General features: G+C 48.4%; 8 protein-coding genes across 8 annotated transcripts; 7 read left to right on the forward strand and 1 right to left on the reverse strand.

Moving 5' to 3' along the window:
- Nucleotides 1–837: 837 nt before the first annotated feature.
- Nucleotides 838–2,159, forward strand: FIESC28_06441 (uncharacterized protein; the record flags this gene model as incomplete). The annotated part of the gene is made up of 3 exons (XM_031160585.1): nucleotides 838–874; nucleotides 1,244–1,674; nucleotides 1,755–2,159. 3 exons carry the CDS (start codon nucleotides 838–840, stop codon nucleotides 2,157–2,159), a joined length of 873 nt encoding a protein of 290 aa, XP_031015351.1.
- A 1,512-nt stretch (nucleotides 2,160–3,671) lies between these two features.
- On the forward strand, nucleotides 3,672–5,614 carry FIESC28_06442 (uncharacterized protein; the record flags this gene model as incomplete). The annotated part of the gene is made up of 3 exons (XM_031160586.1): nucleotides 3,672–3,746; nucleotides 4,149–5,355; nucleotides 5,415–5,614. The coding sequence occupies 3 exons, from the start codon at nucleotides 3,672–3,674 to the stop codon at nucleotides 5,612–5,614; spliced, it is 1,482 nt and encodes a 493-aa protein (XP_031015352.1).
- A 598-nt stretch (nucleotides 5,615–6,212) lies between these two features.
- On the forward strand, nucleotides 6,213–6,843 carry FIESC28_06443 (uncharacterized protein; the record flags this gene model as incomplete). The annotated part of the gene is made up of 2 exons (XM_031160587.1): nucleotides 6,213–6,349; nucleotides 6,411–6,843. 2 exons carry the CDS (start codon nucleotides 6,213–6,215, stop codon nucleotides 6,841–6,843), a joined length of 570 nt encoding a protein of 189 aa, XP_031015353.1.
- Nucleotides 6,844–9,875: 3,032 nt separating this feature from the next.
- On the forward strand, nucleotides 9,876–11,713 carry FIESC28_06444 (uncharacterized protein; the record flags this gene model as incomplete). The annotated part of the gene is made up of 3 exons (XM_031160588.1): nucleotides 9,876–10,053; nucleotides 10,126–11,359; nucleotides 11,413–11,713. The coding sequence occupies 3 exons, from the start codon at nucleotides 9,876–9,878 to the stop codon at nucleotides 11,711–11,713; spliced, it is 1,713 nt and encodes a 570-aa protein (XP_031015354.1).
- A 639-nt stretch (nucleotides 11,714–12,352) lies between these two features.
- On the forward strand, nucleotides 12,353–13,634 carry FIESC28_06445 (uncharacterized protein; the record flags this gene model as incomplete). Its single annotated transcript, XM_031160589.1, has 5 exons — nucleotides 12,353–12,421; nucleotides 12,524–12,688; nucleotides 12,765–13,220; nucleotides 13,283–13,423; nucleotides 13,494–13,634. The coding sequence occupies 5 exons, from the start codon at nucleotides 12,353–12,355 to the stop codon at nucleotides 13,632–13,634; spliced, it is 972 nt and encodes a 323-aa protein (XP_031015355.1).
- Nucleotides 13,635–16,756: 3,122 nt separating this feature from the next.
- FIESC28_06446 (uncharacterized protein) lies at nucleotides 16,757–18,202 on the forward strand (the record flags this gene model as incomplete). Its single annotated transcript, XM_031160590.1, has 1 exon — nucleotides 16,757–18,202. The coding sequence occupies one exon, from the start codon at nucleotides 16,757–16,759 to the stop codon at nucleotides 18,200–18,202; it is 1,446 nt and encodes a 481-aa protein (XP_031015356.1).
- A 189-nt stretch (nucleotides 18,203–18,391) lies between these two features.
- On the reverse strand, nucleotides 18,392–20,338 carry FIESC28_06447 (uncharacterized protein; the record flags this gene model as incomplete). Its single annotated transcript, XM_031160591.1, has 2 exons — nucleotides 18,392–20,025; nucleotides 20,077–20,338. 2 exons carry the CDS (start codon nucleotides 20,336–20,338, stop codon nucleotides 18,392–18,394), a joined length of 1,896 nt encoding a protein of 631 aa, XP_031015357.1.
- A 456-nt stretch (nucleotides 20,339–20,794) lies between these two features.
- Nucleotides 20,795–24,459, forward strand: FIESC28_06448 (uncharacterized protein; the record flags this gene model as incomplete). Its single annotated transcript, XM_031160592.1, has 4 exons — nucleotides 20,795–20,890; nucleotides 20,945–24,196; nucleotides 24,258–24,358; nucleotides 24,417–24,459. The coding sequence occupies 4 exons, from the start codon at nucleotides 20,795–20,797 to the stop codon at nucleotides 24,457–24,459; spliced, it is 3,492 nt and encodes a 1,163-aa protein (XP_031015358.1).
- Between the last annotated feature and the right edge of the window lie 62 nt (nucleotides 24,460–24,521).

The following is a 24,521-nucleotide window of genomic DNA, read 5'->3' on the forward strand; positions in this document are numbered from 1 at the left end:
GCTCCTTGCCTTAGGCTGCTCCTTGTCTCTTGTCCGCTGACAAATATTTTCCCTACTGCAACAACGTTCCCTTCTTGCATCAGTCAGCAAATCCATCCAATCTTCTCATCCGAGCCCATCGTTTATTCCCATCGCGTCAAGTATCATATTGGCCGGTGTCGGAAATAGAAAGAGACATAGAGAGAAGGGGCATTGTGATTGTTTTTTCTTGAGAAGGGATCGTCAATCTGAAAGCTTCCCAACAAAATCACATTGGTCCGTATCAGTTGACGCGTCTTTGTTACTCGAATTGAGGCTTCACCAAAGATTACATTACGGCTGAGACAGTATACCTGACTTGGATTCCAAACGAACCAGTTCGCGCGTGTTTTGAGCTTTCCGCACGAGCCGCCGAAATCGTCGTCAGCACTGAGAAAGTTCGTTTTAGTTGAGAACCAGAACCAGAGACGGCTTCGAGTTCCGTACGTGCGTACAGTAACAACGCCCATCCGCCATCAGATTGCAGATTGCAGAAGCGAGCAAGCGACAAGCGAGCGATTGACCAAACCAATCTGTTCAGCTAAACCTATCTAAGCCTAGGTTAACCTAGTCCGTCAAGCAAAGCGGAGAGCAGAAGCGTCCCCGGCCCAGCCACGCCATTTTCCGACTTGATCACCACTCACACGCTCATTCAAAAGGTCTACGGATCCAGGTTACATAATCCATCTCTCTTCCACCGGCCTCTCCTCACTCGTGCTCCGTCAGTCAGCGTCAGGTCCCCCCTCGTCGCAGTAATAATCATCGCCCTGGGTCACTACTACTTGGATGCTGAGTCAGACTCTCCCCCAGAGCTCAAGCATGCAGAACTCCTCAGCAAGCGGCGCCAATAATCAAGGTTAGTCAAGACAACTCTTTTTTACTTTTCTCTTTCCTTTCTTATTGTGTCTCGTCTGTTTCCTTGTCCGAGCGCGTCTTGGTTCCTGTTCTGAAACTAGGAATCTGTCTATTATCTATACTACACTACACTGCGCCTCACTTTGGCCTTGGTCACTTGCGACACTCATAGCGCTCCTTGTATCTCTCTACCGTCTGAATAGCATCCTTGTCGCGTTTTCGCGCAACCCGATATACAATACACTTATAGCTCATTATTCTCATCACTTGGACACAATACCCATTTTCGGCTCTTTCGGTTCCGCTTCTGCTTCAATTACTGTTGACGTAGCTGTTGAGCGCATTGGCTAAACCCGACCCCTCCAAATAGAGCAGCATCTGCGCGCACAGCTCGAGCTCCTCAAGAGCCACGACGCGACAGGCTCATCCTCGCCGACCTCTCCTGCTCCTCGTGATACCCGGCATCAACCTCTTCAGCCGGCTCCTGCGCGGCCGTCGAATGGATTCGATCATTCGCCCAATCCTCAAGATCAACCCCGAGCTATAGCCGTCAAGAGCGAGGTCGAGTCTCACATCCATCCTGAGCTTCGCGCCCGAGCCAACAACGCACCTACCGCAAACATGATGCCCATCGTTCCTCCATCCGGGCATAGTCCAGGCGCATCTGCTGGACCATCGACCGCTCCAATTGCCCCCGCGCCCCCGCCTCACATGTCGCCGGACGATCATGGTGAAGGTCGCAGTAAAGCCAAACGTGAACTGTCTCAGTCAAAGCGCGCAGCGCAAAACAGGGCTGCCCAGGTAAGCTTCTAGACTCTGGTTCAGTCCAGCGAGATCGAACTACTACTCGTCGAGCTATTTGACCAACAATTCATCAATAGAGAGCGTTCCGACAGCGAAAGGAGGGTTATATCAAGAAGCTCGAGCAACAAGTACGCGAACTCAATGAGATGGAACAGTCTTTCAAGTCACTGCAATCTGACAACCATTCGCTGAGAGAATACATTGTTCACTTGCAATCAAGATTGTTTGACGTGACAGGCGAATACCCCCCGCCTCCTCCGAATGTTGACGTTGCTCAACCTGCACATCAACCATCGGCCCCGGCCCCTGCACCAGTTCCGGCGCCCGCCCCAGCGCCAGCTTCGATTGCTTCTGCCCCTCCCGAACCTGCACCTACAAACTCCGCCGCCGGAACACCATTGGAAGCTGTTGCGCAAGCCGTTGCGGGTCTTGCGGCCCAGGAACAGATCGAGCGTCAACAATACTCTACGGCGCACGAATAATGAGTTACGACAATGTACGTCGAAGTTTGGTCTTTGTTGATGGTGACAATAGCTCACAACACCAGATTGGGTGTCTACAAGATCCAAAAAATCTGCAATTCATCTACTGAGAATGAGAGCGATCGAGTTTGAGCAGCACCACGAGGAGCGGAATTGATTCCAAAGAACACGATGAAAGTAAGAAAGGTGGTTTTGATATCCAAGATGGTGTATATTTTGCGACTCTCTGACAGAAAGGTACAGTTTGGAGTGAACAAGCTGTGCCACGCCAACCAGTGTTCTTGGCCGCATGGAACTCATGTGTGATGGCGGACACGTCAGTTTTTATGGTGCTTTGTTCTCGATGAATCTTCTGGCTTGTATGCACAGGCATATATGGAGTGTAACGAGTCTGTTAAGATCATGCCATAGAGAGACATCCTCCATTGAAGGATGACAGGATAGAAGCAGATCAGTGTTAATAGTGGGAGTTAGGGGTTTTGGTAGCAATAGAGGGTCTTGTTTTAACATACTTCTGGTGTGATCATTATGCGGATGGAATTCCATTGGTGTTTAAGAGGAAGATGAGAGATTCTGTGTATTTTGTGTGTATTTATTGAGAGAGTCCATCCACAGTTTGATATCATTGTCGTCGATCACTGACCAATAAGCTTACACTGTGACCGTCCGACCGTCCGCTGATGGGCCGTCTCTAGGTCGCCTCCGCATAAGATAAGCAGCTTCATCCTCAATGCCATGAAAGTCGAAATCCAGGTTGAAACACTCGACCTATCCTACAGCGTACCTTCATTATCAGATCAATGATTTGAGGCTTCGCTACAAAGATTGTAAATGGTGGCTTAAAGATCGCACTCAACAGATAAAGCTAGATATGTTCCTGAATAATAATGAGAACAACATCGACTATATTTCCAGAACCACAGTACCTGGATTGATTTGGGGCTTTCAGTAATGGATGATATTAGTCACGTGCGTTGTTGATCTATCCAAGGTTATAGTCAAAATGCCTGTACGCAGTTTCCACTAACATCCATAACTTGGAAGTTGTGTCAGATTCATTTGTCATAGTCGTCGCCCACTCTAAGCCATGGAGGACCACCGGTCCCTACCAGTATCTCATAGGAAAAGGCGCGAGAAACCTATCCTCAGTTGTACCTTTTGCAGGGGGCGCAAGTAAGTCTTAACACGAACAAAAAAGACTGGATATTGATCCGTCATTGTGGTAGACTTCGATGTGATAGGCAGTCTCCATGCGGTGCTTGCGCACGACGGAGCAAGCCAGATGAATGCACGTTTACTTGCTCAGAACAAGAGCGTCAGGATGCAGTGGATTATAGGCCTCATAATAGGACGCAGAAAGCGCGCCAGAGGATCGCTCGCCTTGAGAATCTGGTGACGGAGTTGAGAGATAGGACTGTGAACCCGAACCAGAATTTGGACGATACACCTCTGTTGAGCAATGACTTGGTTCGTTCAGAGCCTTCTCTGACATTACCATCAACAACTGGTAGTATGGGGAATTTAAATCTCACAGAAGAACGGTCTGTGTATACTGGTAGTTCCCACTGGGCTACTATCCTGGAAGATGTAAGTCTGGCCATCCTTGCTGGTGACCTCAAAATAATAACAGGATCCTAGATTCAACAACTCAAAGATGACCTCTCTGATGACTTTTCGGAGAGTGTCGATGGAGTGTCTCCCCCTTTTGACGGTTTCAACAATCAACCGTTAGCGCCGAGAATCTTTCTACTCAGCAGTGTTACTTGTTTTTCGACGGAACAGATATTGACTATGCTGCCTCCTCGAATAGTGGTTGATAGATATATCTCACATTATTTTAATACGTTTGACTCAAGTAGGCCTTCGCTCCCCGTTTTTCGAGGTCCATGGCTTACCTGGCATGCCAGCCTTTCTACATCGAGGTAAATTCCTCGCAGAAGTCAGGTTTCTCCAGACACCACATACTATCCAAGCTAACCTCATCCATAGTATGCAAACTTCTGGGCCAACCCCTCAGTCACGCCTATCAATTGGTTGGGACTGCTCTTCAGCATTATGAGCATGTCCGCATCTATCCAAAAGACAGAGCTAGGCGCCCATGACCCATCTGCTCAAGAATTGCAGGCAAATCTTGAGACGTTCAGAACACTGACCATCCACTGCTTGGTTGCCGGTGACTATTTGCATGCTAGCAGGTACGTCGTCGAGACGCTGATGCTGCATTTTGCTGTTGACCAGCATGCCAATATTGCCACACATATGGGTAGCTGGATTCTCATGGGCGTCATCATCAGAGTTGCTATGCGTATGGGTCTACATCGCGAACCATCACACTGGCCAGGCATCCGGCCTTTGCAAGCCGAGCTTCGGCGACGAGCTTGGACATTTCTGTATAGCGTCGACTTCTTCACCAGTACCCAGGTCGGACTGCCACGCATTATCAAAGACTCTCAGTGCGATACGCGCCCTCCTTCGTATTTACTGGATAGTGATATCAGTACTGATAGCGGCGTTCTTCCACCCGAGAGGCCATTCTCAGAACCTTCCATGCTGACATTCTTTATCAAGAGGCATGGTGTTATCAAAGTAGCAGCTGAGATATACGATACTACCGAAGCCGGACCTCCATCGCCAGCTGCTGTTACCGCCCTCGAGGCCAAGCTTCAAAGCGTCGTTGATGCTTTGCCTGCTTGGCTCAAACCAAAGCCACTTGAAGAGTCAATCGCAGACAGCCCTTCTATCATACTGAACCGCATGATGCTGGATATCATTATCCAAAAGGCCATATATCTCCTCCACCGGCATAGCTTTATCAACAGTTCAGCCGGGGAAGATAATTCCAGGTCTCATGAAGTATGCATCGGGGCAGCTCTCGCAATTCTAGAGTATCAGCGGCGCATGCAGGAGGAGGCTCAGCCTGGAGGTCTCATGTACGCCATCCGCTGGAGAATCTCTGCACCGCTTAACCACGACTTCCTCCAAGCCACCATGATGCTGTGTCATTCTTTGAGTAGATACGATGCAAGACGTGCTCTAGATAGGCGAGAAGATATCTTGCAAGCTTTGATTGTGGCTAAGGATATTTGGGAACAAAGCTCGGACAGGTCGACTGAAGCACAGAGGGCTATAAAAGCCATCTCAGTCATGCTGGAACAGGATCGAAAGAATTCAGCTTCTCTTCCAGTCCAGTCGTTTGGTAAGAAGGCTTAATCGATCTTCAAATCTTGATCTTGCTGCTAATCATCATGTCGATAGTTCCTGAGGCCTCGTTCTTTAAGCCAGCGGAAGATACTTTCGATGTCTTCGACAACACTTTCGGTCAAACCATGGCATTGGATCCGTCATTTTTCTCAGTCCAGGATGATATGCCGACATTGAGCAGTGTTATAACTGGATATATGACTGATACAGTTGCTCCTGGTCTTTCGGGTGCATTATTCGAAACCATGAGTTGAATGGAGTCTTTGTTAAACTATGAGTCAAATCGTAGGGGCGTGAGTCTTTGAACAGTTCCGAAGTCTTCCTATAGCATCGCCACTTCGTCAACCTAGGAATAAATCGTGACTTTGTCTGTCAAAGTCATGGATAACGTGGATGTAGGAATAAAGAATGCGAATCATTATCGAAGTGGGTTGCTGGCCCCATATTCACCCGGAAGGCGGCGCTGCCCCGGCCTAAATTTGATCTGCCTTGCCCCTGGAAACTTCCAGGATAGGTGACAAACTTATCGATAAGGCTCTAGAATTCTAGCGATAGGCGGCAGTTACGATGGCGATAGAACGCTGTACTTAGCTTTATTTCAGACTGGCTTACAAATCGACGTCATATCACCAGAATTGCAAAGTATCGTGTTTCTAAACTATCAGTTTCTCGATTTTTGCCTGTCCTGTATTGTCATTCTTTTGACGTTAATTGCTGAGACTATTCACTTGTTATTTCCCCGAGACCGCCGACTTGGTTCCCGTCTTATTCCTTGAGGGACCTTAATTTTTTGGCCGCCACACCCGACCACAAAGACATCCATTCTTTTGACACTGCCAGTGGCGCCATTCAATGTCGAGCGATCCCAACGATCAACAGCAGTCGGCTGCGGCCGCTTCTGCTGTTCCTGCATCGTCAGTCGTAGGAGGCTCTGCTGAGCCGCCCAAAAAGATCCCCAAGGGTGTTGTACTGGGCCCTGATGGCAAGCCGTAAGTTTCATAGTGGCAGACGCTCTGCACATGGGACCCAATTCAACTGACACTATCTTAGATGCCGAAGCTGCACTTCTTTCTCCGCATGGGCTTCTCAAACCAAGAGCACTCTCAAACAAGATGCCGCAGTAAAGACTCAGCGTCCTCCGTCAGAGTGTCCTCCGGATGTTGAGGTGCTAGGCAGGAGTACCTGGACGCTGCTTCACTCTATCGCAGCTCAGTACCCCGAGAAGCCATCTACTGGTCAGAAATCAGATCTTCTGAGCTTTGTTGGTCTATTCTCCAAGCTCTATCCATGCTGGGTATGTGCCGAGGACTTCCAGGGCTATCTCAAGCGTGAAGCGCCACAGGTCAACAGTCGAGATGAGTTCGGCAAGTGGCTGTGCGGCGCTCACAACGACGTCAACCGCAAGCTTGGCAAGCCCGAGTTTGACTGCTCCAAGTGGGAGGAGCGCTGGCGTACAGGCTGGAAGGACGGCCGGTGCGATTAAGCTGTAGCTGTCGCTGTTCTGGCCTGAGCTGAAGTTAAGGCTGGGCTGGCTGCTGGATCGACGGTCGGGCCGGGAGCTTAGCGCGCATACCGATATAAGATCAGTCTCGACTCATTTTGGTTTCAAAGAACAGGGGGCCTTCGGTGTGCGGTGTACGATTTTGGGAATGACATGATCGACCGCCGTTGGACGTTGTGTGGATACACGTCGTGGGTGGCCAGTGCCGGGCCGATGAAGCGGCGGGATGGCAACGACATTGGCTGCAGACATAGAAAGAAAGGATGCGTAAATGGTTTCAATGTCGACAAGCGGAGCATGGGAATCGCCGATTCTGTATGATTTAACATGGAACATGAGCTGTATAGTATAGTGTGGGTGAGGGCTGAAGCGATGACTGCATAGAATCTCGTCTCAGGATTGTTTTGATATAGATGTATAACAATTTTAGAACTTAGAACAAAGGACTTTATCAGCAGTTCGTAGCTCACCCTATAGTGAACGCTTCTGAATAAATGCTAACTTGATACTTCGCCGCCAGTTGCGGCTCCGTGAATATACTGAACAGCTAACCCTGTAGGTGAGGTTGATATCGAGTCAGATCAGGACAGCTCACGTATAAGCCACCACGATGAATGCAGTTAAATCCAGGAACCAAATAGGAGTGGCATTTTCAGGGACCTGGTCTCGCCAGTCTCACCCTCTATCTTTGCCTCGTGCTGTCGTTTCGACTCGACCCGAGTATCCCTGCTATTTTCGGAGAACTCCCTTTAGGCGCGATAAAAATGATCTGACATGACAACGCCGTACAACGCAACTACCGATCCGCTATTTTGGCAAAATATCCAACAATGAGCTCGAACGGTATGTCCTACGGTGTTGTACTGTACTGTAAGGCTAGGACCAAGGTGGTGTATGGATAGATTTCCAAATCTCAGGTTATCTTACCCTGCAACATCCCATCTCGCAGCCAATGCTTGTCATTGCCCCTCTGAATCCATGGTTTATTCTCGGTCGTCAAGAAATAGTTATCATCGTCCCGCAATTGTAGCACCATATTAGTTAAGTGGTGAGTATTATTCCGACGGCAATGAGCGGAAAGCATAGGAAAGAAGAGGCTTGAATGAACAGATCGAATGTCGATAGTAGGATATAGTACGGCATGAAGTCAAAGGGCCTTTTACGGAAACAAGACCCTTGTCATGAGTCATCCTAAATATTTATCGCCATAATTGTTATTGTATGGCCTTTTCTTGATCAATTGAAACGTCAATGGATGGGATGGTGGTTGTTTGAGATATTTTTCTCGGTGTAATGTATAGTCATCTCTTGCCTCAGCATGACTACGCATACGTAGTCACCGACAATCATGAACGTAACGGTCGCATGCAAGATGCAATGCAATGCAACGCGTTGCTTCTCACTGCCGTTATGGACAGATCCTCCGATGATATGTTTGAATTGCACATGGCAGACCTCAGTGTATGTACATGTGTTGTTTATGAGGCTATATTCAAGGTTGTTGATTCATGACATCCACCACCATGGTCCAGGTAAGAGAAAATACATGGTCCCTGAATCTGATGCGCACTTGAACCCCCGTTGAATCAATTGCTGTAACGTAGTGTACCTAGTCTAGTCTATCGTAAAACAACGCCATTGCCCATCCCAAGAAGTGAGGTGAGTGTAATTCTTTACGGCATGGTCCCGGCCGGTTGTCGGCCGCACAGCTCCGGACTACCCGGTCGACGAGACTTCAACACCAAGAAAAGGAAACGGATGGAATGGGATTGTGGCTAGTGGAACAAGTGCTGTAAAATTCTTATCGATAATTATTCCACTCTGATTTTGGCATGTTTCTTTGCTTTTTTCCCTCGTCTTGGCAATATCGTCCCGTAGATAACCCCCTGTTGAAGAAGCATCCGATTTCTCTACAAGAGATCCACTCATCCTGTAGCATTGACAGCAATACAGCCTAAGCAATGTTTCTAGATGTTCTTAGACCCATTCACCTTCCAAGTCTGCCCGATTGGGAGGCCCCGTATCAAGGCACATGGCATCATATGATTTTCTTGCTCGTCGCAGTTCACCGGAGATGGACAGTCTACAGTAAAAAGTCACAGTGAGGATACGGGAGAGATACAGAGCTACTGCACCTACTAACCGTAGGCGTCGTTAGTGGAAGAGCCGCCTGGGTCTCCCGCTCAGTGGCGCTGAAGAGGATGGAATTACATCACCATCACATTTTACTGACTGAGTTGTCGACCTGGAAGCTCACCACTCGAATTTTTTTCCATAGCATAGCCCGTTCAGCCCGTTCCGCCCGTCAATCAATTGGATGGACCGCTACTCACATCGCGGTTTCGGCCGCTTGATTACGGGCGCGAGCGATAAAATATCGTGACTTTGACCTGAGAGTAACGGTCAAACAGTAACTCAATTGATCTTGTTTGGCTTATGCCCGTCTTGTCTCCCTGACAGGTCCGATTACACTCTGGGTCCAGGATCCAAGTCCGGGCTGGGCTCATCGGATTATGTACAGTATGGTCTTATTTTTGGGCAATTAATCAGATCAGATCAGATCAACCCATTTGAGGTTTGGGATTCAAGAGGGAGCAAGCAGGGGCCTCCCATTGGTGACATGTCGAGTCTACACCCAATTTTTTGGTGTTGCTGCATCCCGTCTGCATCTGTACTGTATACGCCTCCACTATTGGAAGCTTCACCTGAGGTGCCTTCCTTGATACCTACTACTTCCATTGTGGTGTCGTCAACGGAAGGTACAGAGTATAAACACCTTCCTTCCCCCTCCTCTGCCGTGTCTTCTCTTCCTTCCTCATCATTCCATCGATCACTCAATCAATCCTCTACCAACCAATTCCATTCCGCTTGGTTGTCTTGGTTACTTAACAACCCAGACATCCTATCTCCTCAACCAACCAACCTATAAATAAGCTTCGAGCTTCTTACCTTTACCTTTACCCCTCCAACCTTATTTCACCTACAATACTCTACCTACCGAATAAACCGCAATCATGAGCAACAGCAGCCTCCAAAAGCCCATTGATGTGGCTGAGTACCTCTTCAAGCGACTCTACGAGGTCGGCGTTCGATCTGTTCACGGTGTTCCCGGTGACTACAACCTCGTCGCCCTCGACTATCTTCCTCAATGCAACCTCAAGTGGGTTGGCAGCGTTAACGAGCTCAACGCTGGTGAGTTTCATCATGACTTCACTTTATGTGAATAGCTTCGCCATATTACAGTTTACTGACAACGACTTACAGCCTACGCTGCCGATGGATACGCCCGTGTTACCAAGATGGCTGCTCTCGTCACCACCTTCGGTGTTGGTGAGCTCTCTGCCATCAACGGTGTTGCTGGATCTTACTCTGAGCACATTCCCGTCGTCCACATTGTTGGATGCCCCTCTACCATCTCTCAGCGCGACCAGATGCTTCTTCACCACACTCTTGGTAACGGTGACTTCGATGTCTTTGCCAACATGAGCTCTCAGATCTCTTGCAACGTTGCCAAGCTCAACAAGCCCTCCGAGATTGCTGAGCAGATCGATACTGCTCTCCGCTCTTGCTGGCTCCGCTCTCGTCCCGTTTACATCATGGTCCCTACCGATATGGTCCAGGAGAAGGTTGAGGGTGCCCGCCTCGACACCCCTATCGACCTCTCTGAGCCCCAGAACGACCCCGGAAACGAGGACTTCGTTGTCGAGGAGATCCTCAAGGCCATGTACGCCGCTAAGCGCCCCGTTATCCTCGTCGACTCTTGTGCTATCCGCCACCGTGTTGTTGAGGAAGTTCACCAGCTCATTGACAAGCTCGACCTTCCTGTTTTCGTCACTCCCATGGGTAAGGGTGCCGTGAACGAGGACCACCCCAACTACGGCGGTGTCTTTGCTGGTGACGGTTCTCACCCTGCCCGTGCCCAGACCATTGTTGAAGATTCCGATCTTCTTCTCACCATTGGTGCTCTCAAGAGTGATTTCAACACCACTGGTTTCTCCTACCGCACATCTCAGATCAACTCGGTTGATTTCCACAGCACACACTGCAAGGTCCGATACTCCACATACCCCGGCGTTGCTATGCGCGGTGTCCTCCGCAAGATCATCAACAAGGTCGACCCTAAGCAAATGCCTTCTCCTTCCATTCCTGAGGTCAAGAACGAAGTTGAGAAGAACAACGACGACTCCGAGATCATCACACAAGCCTGGTTCTGGCCTCGCGTCGGTGAATACCTCATTCCCAACGATATCGTTGTCACTGAGACTGGTACCGCCAACTTCGGTATCTGGGACACTCGATTCCCTCGCAATGTCACCGCCCTCAGCCAGGTTCTCTGGGGAAGCATCGGCTGGTCCGTTGGTGCTTGCCAGGGTGCTGCTCTCGCTGCTAAGGATGCTGGCAAGGACGGCCGAACAATCCTCTTCGTTGGTGATGGATCTTTCCAGTTGACTGCCCAGGAACTGAGCACCATGATCCGACATGGCCTCAAGCCCACAATGTAAGTTTTGATTACTACTCATATGTCAGTTTCTGTACTAACTTTAGTCTCAGTTTCGTCATCTGCAACGATGGTTTCACCATTGAGCGATTCATTCACGGAATGGATGCTGTCTACAACGACATCAACAACTGGAAGTACAAGGATCTCGTCAGCGTCTTTGGCGGCGAGAAGACTTGCAAGACCTTCCAGATCAAGACCAAGAACGAGCTCAACGAGCTTCTCACCAACAAGGACTTCAACGCTGCCGATTGCTTGCAATTCGTCGAGCTCTACATGCCCAGGGAAGATGCTCCTCGCGCTCTCATTCTGACCGCTGAGGCCAGTGCCAAGAACAACGCCAAGAAGCACTAAATGGTTACAAGATTTTGATAGACGGGGTTGGGAAACGTTCCTGGTGAACTGATATCAGGATGAGTGTCAGGTTGCATTGACCCTCTGGTCAGGTTCCTTTTGGTTAATTATAATGATTTAAATGGTTTATACTATAGAATGGGGGATGATAGTTTATGTTTTTATGTACATCAAATTGAAAAGCGATTTTCTCAACTCAATCAATGGCTCAAATGATGATCTTGGACAAATACTGTGAAGTTTAAGTCTATAAGCCAAGAATTAAAGCATACTGCTCTGCTCGCTGGGTCTTATACATGCCCTCATGTTTTTAATGATCTGACTTTAATTAACGCATAGCCGTAGAGCGACTCAGCCTGTATATGTTATTCATTTTTTAATTCTATCACAATCAAAAGTTTAATTTTATGGTGATATGCTCGATCCTCGATTCTGAAGGTGTAAGAAGGACCACATCGGCACACGTGATTCGCCCGCGCCAAAATTCTCCACGCGTAACGACCTCTTTCACTTGGCTTAAGGTACTTAAAAAGCGACATCAAGACTCAATTTCCACCTTCATTTTTGGGAATACTACGATCATTTCTATAACGATATATCTTCATTATCACCTACCATTCGTCAACATAAATCATCATCATGAGCGACGGCGCTGCCAAGCGAAAGCAGGGCCCTGGTGGCAATGGCCCAGCCTCTAAGAAGAGCAAGGTAAGCGCAAGGGCGAGCCATTGTTTGCAATTGAAATCTCAGCCAGCCTTGGGAGGCTTCGGAATGGTTTATTGGAAAGGACTAAGCTAATACCGGTCAAAGGGAGGCGCTGGCGGCAAATGGCAGACAACACACCAAAAGGCCAAGAAGACTGAGCAGATGGAGCTAGGGAGAACCTTGGAAGTCAACGATGCCGGAATTTGGGTAACTTACGCGAGAGGCATGAGAGGCAAAGCCATCAAGGAGTTCAAGACCCTTTGCGACGAGGTATGTCACTCGTCCACGACGCCATATTTCTTTATTGTTTGTCGATAGACGTGAGGGCTCAACTAACCTTGTTCAGTACGGCGAGTCGCTGTTTGGAGTACAAGCTCCGAAAGAGGATGATGAGGCCGATGAAGAAGAAGAGCACGATGATATCGAAGCTTCGATTGAGAAGGAATTGGCCAGTATGTCACAGCCAAAGCCCAAGACGAAGCAGACATTTACGCCGATTGGAACCGGCCTCGACTGTGTCTTCTTTATGAAGACGGTGAAGCCCATCGAGCCTCTCCAGCTTGTGACCAAAATTTGCCAGGATGCCAAGGACTGTCCGGACCCGATGCAGCGTAAGACCAAGTACGTCAACCGCTTGACACCCGTCTTTGACACAGACAAGGCTACCGACAAGGGTATTGAGCGTGTAGCTCGAACTGTGATGGCGTCGCACTTTGAGCTCAAGAAGGAGTCGGGAGACGATGCTCCTCAAGCGGAGGCAACTCCTTCAAAGGAAGAGGGTGACGAGACTGCGGGCTGCACGGTAAGTTGACGACATGATTCGCAAGCAAGGTCGTCTGATGAATCTAACAATCTCTTTTTCAGTACGCCATCAGGTATAACATCCGGAATCACACCGCCTTCAAGTCGAGCGAGGTGATCAAGAAGATTGCGGATTTGGTCAGCCCTAAACACAAGGTCAATCTGAGCAATCCCGACAAGGTGGTATTGGTAGAGATTTTCCAGGTAAGCGGCCGCCCCTCCCCTCGTGTATTCCACCTATCGCTGTGTCACATAAAACTAACTAGCCTTTGAGACGTTTTGCGGAGTCTCGGTTGTCGATGGCAAGGAGAGCGAGGAGCTGAAGCGTTACAACCTGAACGAGCTGTACAAGGCCTTGGACCAGAAGAAGGAGAGTAAGCCTGCAGCCAAGAAGGAGGTTGCGGAATCAACATAAGCTTTGAGCCACTCGCCTATTGATGGACGTTTTTTGTCCGTTGTGGTCGGCGACAGCAACCGGCTTATTAGACGAGCTGAACGTTTTATGCCATAGTTACACAACAACCGTCCGATTCGTGCGGGTCAGTTAAGTTTCTCTACGGTGTGGTATTAGACTACATCTAACGCTCTACCCGTAGCTTGAAGGATGTCGAAAGCATCTGCCGAGACGGATCTTCAACCTCCTCTATGCTGGGCTCGTAAAGCATCCACTTGGGCTCATCATGGGGTATGTTATGGTATGGGGGCCATGGTTACAACTCATCGGGGAGTAACAACACAGCCCCCCGATTTGAAAGGTTTCGCTTCGAAGAGGACGAAAGGATAATAACTTACGCGGTCACGGAAGGATCGCCGGCGGTGGGTTGGCATGTAGGTAGGGGTTGAGTTGAATGAATGATCATATATCGAACCGGTCAATAGACAGAGTTTCCAACGGAAAGCCGAAAAAGAACGGGGATTCCTTGATGCATCCCTTCCCTTGAAGAACTTTTGTCGCTCCCTCTAGTCTGGGTCTCCAAAGCTACTACTACCCAAGAGCTAGGATGGAGATAATGTATGGGGGGCCCTCCTTTGGCGCACGACTCAGGAGATTGTTGTCCAGCCCCGGCTTTGTTGCACACGTACAGCACACGGGATGTGTGGGACGTGGTCGTAAGGCTAGGGAAGATGACCGATGGAAGAAGAGAGATAGAATTCTACAGAGGTGCTTTTTGGTCATATGCTTACGCGCACAGATATGCGTGCATATTCGCACATATATACGACGTTGAGGCTTCAGAGGGGGACATGGACATATTGAGGCCCTCGTATGTGACGTTATGTTACCAAGGACGATCTCTTGGTACATACACGATGAAAGCCAAGACTGTTGGGTGTTTCTCTTCCCGCTGCATTTCTAAGTAATTAGTGAAATTAAAAACGGGAGTGGCTTGAGATCTCTTTAGCTGGGCAGTGGTGAATTCTGATGGTCAACTGTAACTGTAGATGGGGATTTGAGAGTAGGATACTAGGTACGTTACAAAGGGAGCGGGACTTGACAGGGATGGTTGACTTGGCGGAATGCGATCCAGGTCAGCTTCGCTTGTTGTGACCAATCATAAATTTCCCGACTCGCTTCTCGATGCACGCCAGAGGCATGGTTCATTTAGAGTCTGACATTCCGCCGTCAGTTTTGAGAAGAAGAGGTCAAGAGGTGAGGAAGTTGTGAAGCGTTGTGACGTTATCAGCTATTCTACCTATCTAGTACTCTATTACTGTAATATAGACATGATATCCAGTTATGAATGATAAAAGAGACCCAAGAATACAGTGACTGCAGTGTATAGTAGAGCCAAGCTCTGATTGGATCTCGCTTCCAGTGCGGTTCTCGTTCCGATCCGCGTCGGTTGGGTATGGCGATCTGTCTTGTGTCAAGTAGGCAGACAACAAACAAGAGTTTAGTATTAGTTAGTTACAACGCTGTATCCGTAGCTGTAGGGCTGCTGAGATCTGCACAACTAAACTAAACATCCACGTCTTGTCGGGTCTCCGATCCTTCGATTCCTTCTACTGCAGTTCTTCGGAGGATATTCCGTCCTTGTGTCTTGGCATTCTGCCTCTACTGGAGGATGGTTCGTTAAGAAAAGGAGAGGCTTGGAGCTAAAAGCTAAAAAGCTGCAAGCGTTTGCCTGCTCGGTAACTTCAGTCTACTCAATGACGCCTCGCTTCGGCTTCACCGTTCTGGCGGGACAAGGACAGACCCAGTATATTCATTTACAACACATACATACATACATACAGTCGGGTTCTTACATATGCTTAGACTTATACGGTGAGAGTAAGGAAACAAATGATATGAGGAGAGATCAGATATTGACCCAAGCTTTAGTTCATCATGATCAGGCAGTTATTGTTTGAAGAAAGAGAATATTAATAACAATGGGTACTGTACTGTGTTGTATCGTACTAAACAAGGGATGGCAAAAACTCTCGCTACGTCAACCTGTAACATTTCTCCTCCTCTCGGTTCTCTATTCCGCCCTCTCGTCAACCGTTTCCTAGAGCTGAACCTGCTGAGGTACCTTTGCTACAGCTACGCTCAGCAATTGACCAATCCGCCACAGGATAAACCATCGCATTCCCATATTTTCTCGCTTCTTTGCTCAGCAGTGACATTCTAGTTCTTTTATCCCTGTCTTGTCCTGTTCCTCTCTATTCCGCTCTTCCTTTCTTTTCTATGGTAAAATGCAACATCGCCAACCATGATTTCTCGGTCCCGACAAGATATGCTAGCGCTTGCCTCACTACACGTTTATGCTCCAATCCCTACCGTTTCCCTTAGATATTCTTTCTTTATTCCCGTTTGAGATTTGATTGCCTAACTTGTCATTCTATTCGCTGGCTTCTGCATACGCATGAGGCGTTCCAAACATACCTTGTATTGCAGCTATCTACCTACCTAATCAACATTAACATCCACCTCCATCCTTTACCCATTTCTTTATATGACCCGTTTAGACGTTTATTTCATAGAGTAACCTCTCTGATTATCCATCTCCTGACACCCTCCTGCTTCAACAACAAAGCTGCAAAGAAACCTTGTTTAGAGACTATACTGTCTTTATATACATACCCATTCACCTATACTCGGTCTCATTCTGTGTTTGCATCATCACTTCTACCAAGTATGAGTCGCAATCATCATACAAACTCGGCTTTACTCTAACAAACTGTCAAACTCGCAACAAGCCGAAACTCATTTTCATGGGCCACTACAACAAAGTCCCCATCCCCATCTCCATCCCCATCCTCGCCCTACCAACCATCGCCTTATTATAACCGTCACTCGTCTTCTTCGATAACCAAACATTTCGTTTCTCGCTTCACCTACGCATATATACCCGTCTCCTTATGACTCGACCGTCGTACCAATGCACCCTTCGGGACGACGGCAGTCTGCCCCTCATGAGCCATTGTGTTGCCCAAAAGAGCTGCAACCTTGTACATGACAATATCCCCCGTTCGGCCCGAGACTTGATCTCTTTTACTGATTCCTCTTCAACCGCAACTGCTTCTACTTCTACCTCACCTCTCATCCCCATGGCGGCTGCTCCGCCAGAGAGTTCCGTCCTTTCCCTCCTTAGCGGTATCAATCCTCGTCTGGCGGTAAAGGAGCTCGAGGTTGTCCCTTCAGCTCGATTTCAGCGTCTTTATAATGTCAAGGTTGCTGAAGGACCAAGTCTTTTGCTTGCTTTACCTCCACCTGCAGTTATACGCCTGCTGCGTTCCGAAAGGTCAACGCTTGGCTCAGAAGCTGCTGTGTTGAAGTGGCTTTCTTCTGTTTCTAGGGAAAAGAAACCCTGTTCCGGTTCTGGAGCGAAAGAATCCATGAGCAAGCCAGCTGGAGTCGCACTGGGGAGTGAGGCTACTGAAGATTTATTAACTGGATATCTACCTTTGCTCGTCAGGCATGAGTCCATTAGCGGTACATTACCGGTTGAGTACACTCTTGTTCGACCAACGCGAGGTACACCTATATCCTCTCTACCCAAGCCTCCAAGTTTCAGTGAACGAAGAGCCTTGGACTTCCAGACCGGACAACTCCTCCGTCGGATAGCCAGCCAGGTTTCTCCAACAAGAAAGTTTGGCATTGCTGCCGATGTACTTTCGGTCCCTCCTTCAGCCGTTCATCAACCACCACGGCGCTTTGAAGGAAACCTGAGCGATTCAAAAGGTGCTGAATCATGGAGAGTAGCTTTTCATAGCTTGATGGAATCTGTCCTCCGAGATGGTGAGGACTTGACTATTATGCTCAACTACAAAAATGTCCGGCATCAGTTTGCCCGCTTTGCGCATCTACTTGACGCAGTGAAAGAGGCTCGACTAGTTGTTGTGGATGCTGGAGAAGACTCAAACACCCTGGTTCACCGTTCCTGTGAAGTTGGCAAGAAGTCTAGCACGCCGGCCGAGGAGTTTAAGGCAGTACCACTGTCGAAATTGGCGCGAGTACCTCGAAAGAGACAGGATCTTATGGGAAAGAGGCGACCAGACTACAGGATAGTCATCCAGGACGATATCAACGAGAAGGGAGATCAAACGATAACAGACGGACTACCTGGGAAACAAATTGAGTTAACAGGTCTACGGCAATGGAGCAACTGCATCTTCGGCGATCCCCTCATAGCATCCATCTTCAGCAAAACACCACTACCCTCGGAAGACTTCTGGCGGGGCTTCGACAAACCTCTCCCAGGCCAAGACACCACATCACCCAATATTATCGATGACAGGGAAAACGCACACATCCGCATCCTACTATACGAGTGTTACCACGCGCTGGTCGCTCTGGTGGGAGAATACTACAGGCCGCAGAACGACAGCAGCAAGAAGGAACTTGCGGCACGAAAGCACCTCAGCAGTGTTCTGGCTCAGCTGGAGGAGCTTGACGATATGGGCCGTCAGCGGCGTAGACGACCCAGTGGTGAGATGTCGCCCGCGAAGAGGCCGCGTTCTGGTCAGGAGAGCGAGGACGATAGTGAATCTTGATGAGATATGACTATAACGCTGGCTGGTAACTGAACTTTGCTGACCAGTGGTATCATTAATACACGAATACATAAATATGAGACTTCTTACATTACATTCGATCCATTAAATCCGTGTCCACGTAATTTCTTTATATGAATTCTGTCTCTACTTTGTGCTGATCAAACAATCCTCTATGATATCAACAAATCAAGCTTTCGCTTTTCCCTTTCCTTTGGATGAGCTGCCGCCCTCCTCGTCGTCGTCATTTTCATCGTCCTCATCCCGAGGAAGTTGAAATCCCATCATACCCAACAAATTTCCAGTCGGCCCGGCCATACCAGCCTGGCTCTTGAAGCTCTCCAGCAGATTCTTCGCCAAATTGTAGTCAACATCTACTTCCTCCTCACTATCCTCATCCCCTTCTTCTTTGACATCTTCCAGACTGCTCTCTCCTTCTTTTTGGTCTGTACCCTTCAGACGTGGTTGCTTCTCGGCAGGGTCAAGTTTGAGGGCACCGTGTTCGTTGAGCTCAGCCTCAAACTCTGTGGTGAGCTTCTGGATTTCTTCGTCCTCTTCATCCAATACTGGTGGCTCAGGCTTGACAGTGGTTTTCTTGGACGTGTCAGCGTTGGAGTCTGTAGACGGTAGACCCATCATCTCTCTCATCATTCTCGCAAACTCCGCCTCGTCGAAGCTCACTTCCTTATCCTCAGACTCGCTATCGTCGTCAAAGTCATCATCTTCATCATCGTCGTCATAGTCCATGTCGTCAAGTTCTGCGCCATCCATACCAGCGCTATCATCATTAAGGAATGCCTCGAAACGTGATACGATTTTCCGGAGGTCAGATTGTGTGTTTGCATCGCCAAATCCTGACTTTGCGCTGGAAGCGTTGTTTCCTCTCTTTCCATCCAATTCCTTCTCAAATTCCTGGTAGTCGATGTCCATCCAAGCTTCGCTGTCGTCTCGGTCGGAATCCTTCCATGTCTTGATCTCCTCATTTGAAGGGAGAGCGTCGTTGCCGTCTTCTTCCAAATCCTCAAGTTCGATAGCAAGCTCACGAACAACTCTGTTCTTGCTCTTATCTGCCTTTGCAGCCAGCATTTCGAATCCACATGTGAGCTTCATACCAATATCCAACCTCGCCATGACCTTGTCCGCCTCACCTGATGGCGCCTCTTTTTGCGCTTTCTTGAGCACAACACTCCAACTGGGTGGGGTATCAAACCTCTGGGACCGTAGTTGGGCGAAAAGTACTCTGCTGAATCGGACGGATGTCGTGATGAGGTCCTGGGGTGGGAATGTCGGTGGTCCTGATGGTGAGATGACACGTTTCAGAGCAATGGGATCCCTAAGGTAGAAGGTCTCGACTGCCGGCGCAACTGATTTGGGGAGTGAATGAAGGACGTATGCCAGTTTTCTTGGTATAGTGATAAGCGAGTGGTGGATTGATTCAGCGATCTGTGCTGGGTATTTTTCTAGTCGATAGAAAGCTTCGGCTTCAACAAATCCTGAATGGACAAGAGCATCGCGCTTCGTTTTGAGGATCTCAACCGCTTCAGGCAGCTCAAGATTCCGTGTCTTGAGTCCTGGTTCATCTTTGACTGGAATGAGAAAGAGGCTCCCGTTATTGATCCAGGTTCGGTTGTTGTCGATCTCTGGGTTCAACCATCTTGGGAGCACATTTGCGGCTTCAACGAGAAGGAACTCGCCATCAGTGTCAAACACTCGGATCCAGAGGTTGGGATGAGACTTGGACAATTCTCTTAGAATGTATACAATGAGCCATTCATCCTCGACAGCATCACTGTAGTCAGTTATGCCATGAAGATACACCAAGCCTGCCGTATCAGTTAGCATACTGTAGTGGGATTTGTAACTTGGACACATACCCTTCTCATTCTTAAGCGTCAGATTGAACTCGTCCTTTTGCCATATGTAATCTTTTGTAAGTGTCGTGGCTAATTCTATGGCCGACTTTCGGATACTCTCGATCTGTGATAGTTGTTTTCTGGCGTCTAATTGAGAGTCTAAAAAGAAAAGCAGATATTCCACACAATTGTCGGGCAGGTGGTTTTTGAAGTCCGACTCTTCTGCTTGACTTGTTTCTTGAGGTATTTCTTCCTCTTCTATGATTGCAGAACTAAAAGACATGATTGGCTTGACTTTGTTCGAATTTGAGATGCTGTTGAATATGTCTTGTCGAGGGAGATGTTGAGGTAGCAATTTTATATAGGACAACTACCGGGTAAGCTACCTACTAGGTAGGTGCCTTCACTGAAGACAGTGATTCTAGTTCAGCTACAAAAGTACGCCAAGCCTATCACAGTTAGTATCGACTGCCCCACTTGGACTACCTACACGCTCGTCACGTCCTACCTACGCGTATAGTGGAAGGCAGCTTCATTAAGTTGTCCATCCATCTTCCTAATATCCTTTGTAGGGGAAAGTGACGTTTACCCTCGACGCTCTTTACATACAACCCGCATACTCTCGTTACCTGGAATCCGGTCGACTCGATAGTCTTTGGTCTATCTTCTTGTTAGGTTCCCCAACTAAACCTCCAATACTCATCCTTTAAGACGTCGCAAGGCCGTGCGCATCGTCGCTATGGCGCCCACCAAACGATCGCGGCGCGACGCTGAACAAGACGATGATATTACAGATGTACGACAAGCACGGTCAAATTTTGGGAGGGATGATGCTGTAAGAAATACTCAGAAACCACCAATCACTCACATTGTCTAACATGTCGCAAAGAGAAAACGCGCCAGGGTCACCCTCAATGGCGAAAGAAGAATGGAACGAACCCCTCCACGAGAAGAGACACCAAGCGACGAGAGCGAGGAAGACGAGGATCGCCGAACGAGAAACACTCCCCCTCAAACGCAATACGAACTCATGCGAGACAATGGCTTCAAACATCTTGAGTATGCTGACTGGGATGACGAGCAAGCAACTCAAAAGCTGGCACAGCGGAGTAATATTGTGGGAAACAATATGGTATCTGAAAGCGGCATCATCGAAAGCATTACCTGCTTCAACTTCATGTGTCACGAACGCTTGCACGTTGACCTCGGCCCGCTTATCAACTTCATCGTAGGAGAGAATGGAAGTGGTAAGAGTGCTGTTCTTACAGCCCTAACACTTTGTCTGGGTGGCAAAGCTAGTGATACCAACCGAGGAGGAAGCCTTAAGTCTTTTGTGAAGGAAGGTACTGAGCAAGGAAGCTTGGTTGTCAAGCTCAAGAATGCCGGCTCCGATGCCTATCAACCTGATATTTACGGCGAATCAATTATTGTCGAACGTCATTTCTCTAAATCCGGTAGCAGTGGATTCAAGATCAAGAGCGCCAACGGCCGAATCATATCAACAAAGAAGCAGGAGGTTGACGAAATTTCAGAATGGTACGCCCTGCATATCAATAATCCCCTAACCGTCCTGTCCCAAGACAACGCGCGACAATTTCTTAACGCTGCAACCCCTGCTCAGAAATACAAGTATTTTGTATCTGGTGTGCAGCTGGAGCAGTTGGACAATGATTACAAGATGTCGCAGGACACACTCGACAGGACGCTCATCCTCAGAGATGATCTGAACGAAAAGATCGCGCATGTCAAGAAGGAAATGGAAGAAGCCAAACGTTTGTCTGAGACGGCAGACAAGAACAAGTCCCTACGTGAGAGAGGACGGCACTACATCAACCAGCTAGTTTGGTCCCAGGTTGTGGAACAAGAGCGAGCGCTTGCGGAATATGAGAGGGACATTGACAGACGAGCCCAAGCCATCATCGACAAGGAACAACACTGCAACATAACGACACAGGAGCTTGAGCAGGTCGAGGAGAAGCTCGCAGAACGTCAACAAGCCAAGGAACTACTGGAGCAAGATCGAGAATCGTATGAAGAGAGCATTGCTAGAGCGACAGAATCACATCGGGAGGCAATAAAGGACGAATCCGAGCTGCTCATGGAGGAAAGAGACGCTCATCAGCGCTTAAAAACAATCAAAGACGATATCAAGGCCTGCAAGTTGAAAATCCAGGAAGAAGAACGTCGATTGAGTCAATCAACTGGAAACGCTAGAGCTGAGAAGGACAATGAACTCGAACAAGCCCGAGACAAGGAATCTTTGTTGAGGCAACAAATGGAAGAGATACACAGCAGCTTTCCCGATCTCCAAAGGCGGCTTAGCGAAGCTGAACAAGATTCGAAGAAGCTTTCGCAGAGCAAAGAACTCAAACGCAAAGATATTGTTTCTGTAGAGCAACAGATTCGACAACTCAAAGAAAAGACCGGAGGGCGTTTCGATGGTTACGACAGAGAAATTGCCGACTTGGTTAAGGCTATCGAGAATGAGAACGGATGGGAACAGAAACCTGTCGGACCTATCGGAGCCCATATCCGACTATCAAAGCCCGAATGGTCAGGTATCTTGGAGCGAACTCTCGGCGAAGGACTTAATGCATTCGTCGTCAGGAGTAAAACGGACCAGACAAAACTGTCAAATTTGATGCGTCGGTTCCGCCTCAGGAAACAACCTCCGATCTACATTGCCTATGGTGGGAGAATCGACACAAGAAGCCAGGAGCCTGACCCGGCCTTTGACACCATTCTCAGGGTTCTTCAATTCGATGATGATATTGTCAAGTCCCAGCTGATCATTGGCAATCAAATCGAAAAGATCATCCTTATACGTGATCGAGAGGAGGCTCAGAAAGTCATGGTCGAAGGCGTCCCTCCACGCAATGTAGGAGCCTGTCTCTGTTTCCACGACGGAAGAGGAAAGCGAGGATGGGGTCTAAGGCTCACCAACCGCAACGGCTCAATTGGAACGAGTCCAGTTCAACCATACAACATGCGACCCCGAATGCAGACCGATGCTGATCAACAAGTTGAGATTCAGGAAGAGAATCTCAAGCATCTGGGGCAGGAGATGGCCCAGATCAACCGAGATGAGCGTCAGGCGCAGCAAGCGGTTCAGCGGTGCAGGACGGAGCTTGAGAATCAACGCAAAAACAACAAGAAATACGAAGCTGATCTTCGCCGAACCCAAGCTGATATCGAGCGTATTCAGATGGAGATGGATGCGTTCGAAGGAGTCGATGACAGACTTAACATTCTGCGAGCAGAGCTGGAGTCAAGACGAACTGACGAGGAGTCTCTCGGCAGTCAGTACGGCGAGATGGCACTGTCGAAACGAGACCTGAAAGCCAAAACCGAAAAGGCTCGCTTGAAGCTCGAAGAAGCAAAGAATGACTTGGAGGATTTTGAGTCCAAAGTCAATAAAGCATCCGCAAAGATTGCCACTGCCGAGAACATGAGGCGAGTTACTGTAGCGAAGAAAAACGATGCTTTCGAGGCGGTTGATATCGAGAAGAACGAAAAGCGACGCATCGAGGAAAAGAGAGACCAGAAGGCACAAGAAGTGGTCGATTTCACCGAGCAAGCGAGACAGACGGCACCCGAGCGGGTGCACATTCCGGACACGGAGACACACGCCAGTATCGAGACAAAGTATACCAAGATCAGGGAACAGCTCAAACAACGAGAGGCCCGTCTTGGAGCCACTGATGAAGAGATACATGAGCGCTCCGCTGAAGCTCAAGCCCGATACGATGACGTTATGAGGCAGACGCAGGACGTTGATGACACTATCACCGCCCTGAAGCGTTCTATCGAAGACCGTCTGGGCATGTGGCGGATGTTTCAGCGACAGATTAGTGCACGCGTCCGCATCCAGTTTAATTATCTTCTCAGCGAGCGAGGTTTTCGAGGTAAAATTGATCTGGACCACAAGAACCATAAGGTCAATATTCAGATTGAACCTGACGAGACGCGCAAAAGCTCATCTGGAAGAAACACGAAGACTCTTTCAGGTGGAGAAAAATCATTTTCGTCTATCTGTATGCTGCTGTCAGTTTGGGAGGCAATCGGTTCGCCTATTCGATGTCTTGATGAATTTGACGTGTTTATGGACAATGTTAATCGTGCCATTAGCACAAATATGCTGGTAAGCTGTCAACGACCCAAGGCGAGAAGATGTTTGAAAGTCTGACATGATGAATCTATAGGTTGATACAGCTCGTCGCTCAGTTTCGCGTCAGTACATTCTAATCACTCCCAACGCCATTGAAGGTCGGGCGAAGCTGGACAAGGACGTCAAGATCATTCGGTTAGTATCCCTTGACAATTTCTACACAGCTACCATTTATTAACAACACCTCTCCCAGACTTACGGATCCCCGACAACGAACACTCGATGATTTCCGATAGACATTGTACGCGATATTCTTCCTGGAGTTAGGCGAAGCGGACCATTGGTGGGAAACTGGTAA

This window comes from Fusarium coffeatum (assembly GCF_003316985.1).
Source record: "Fusarium coffeatum strain FIESC_28 chromosome Unknown BRIP53273_contig_138, whole genome shotgun sequence".
Lineage (NCBI taxonomy): Eukaryota > Fungi > Ascomycota > Sordariomycetes > Hypocreales > Nectriaceae > Fusarium > Fusarium coffeatum.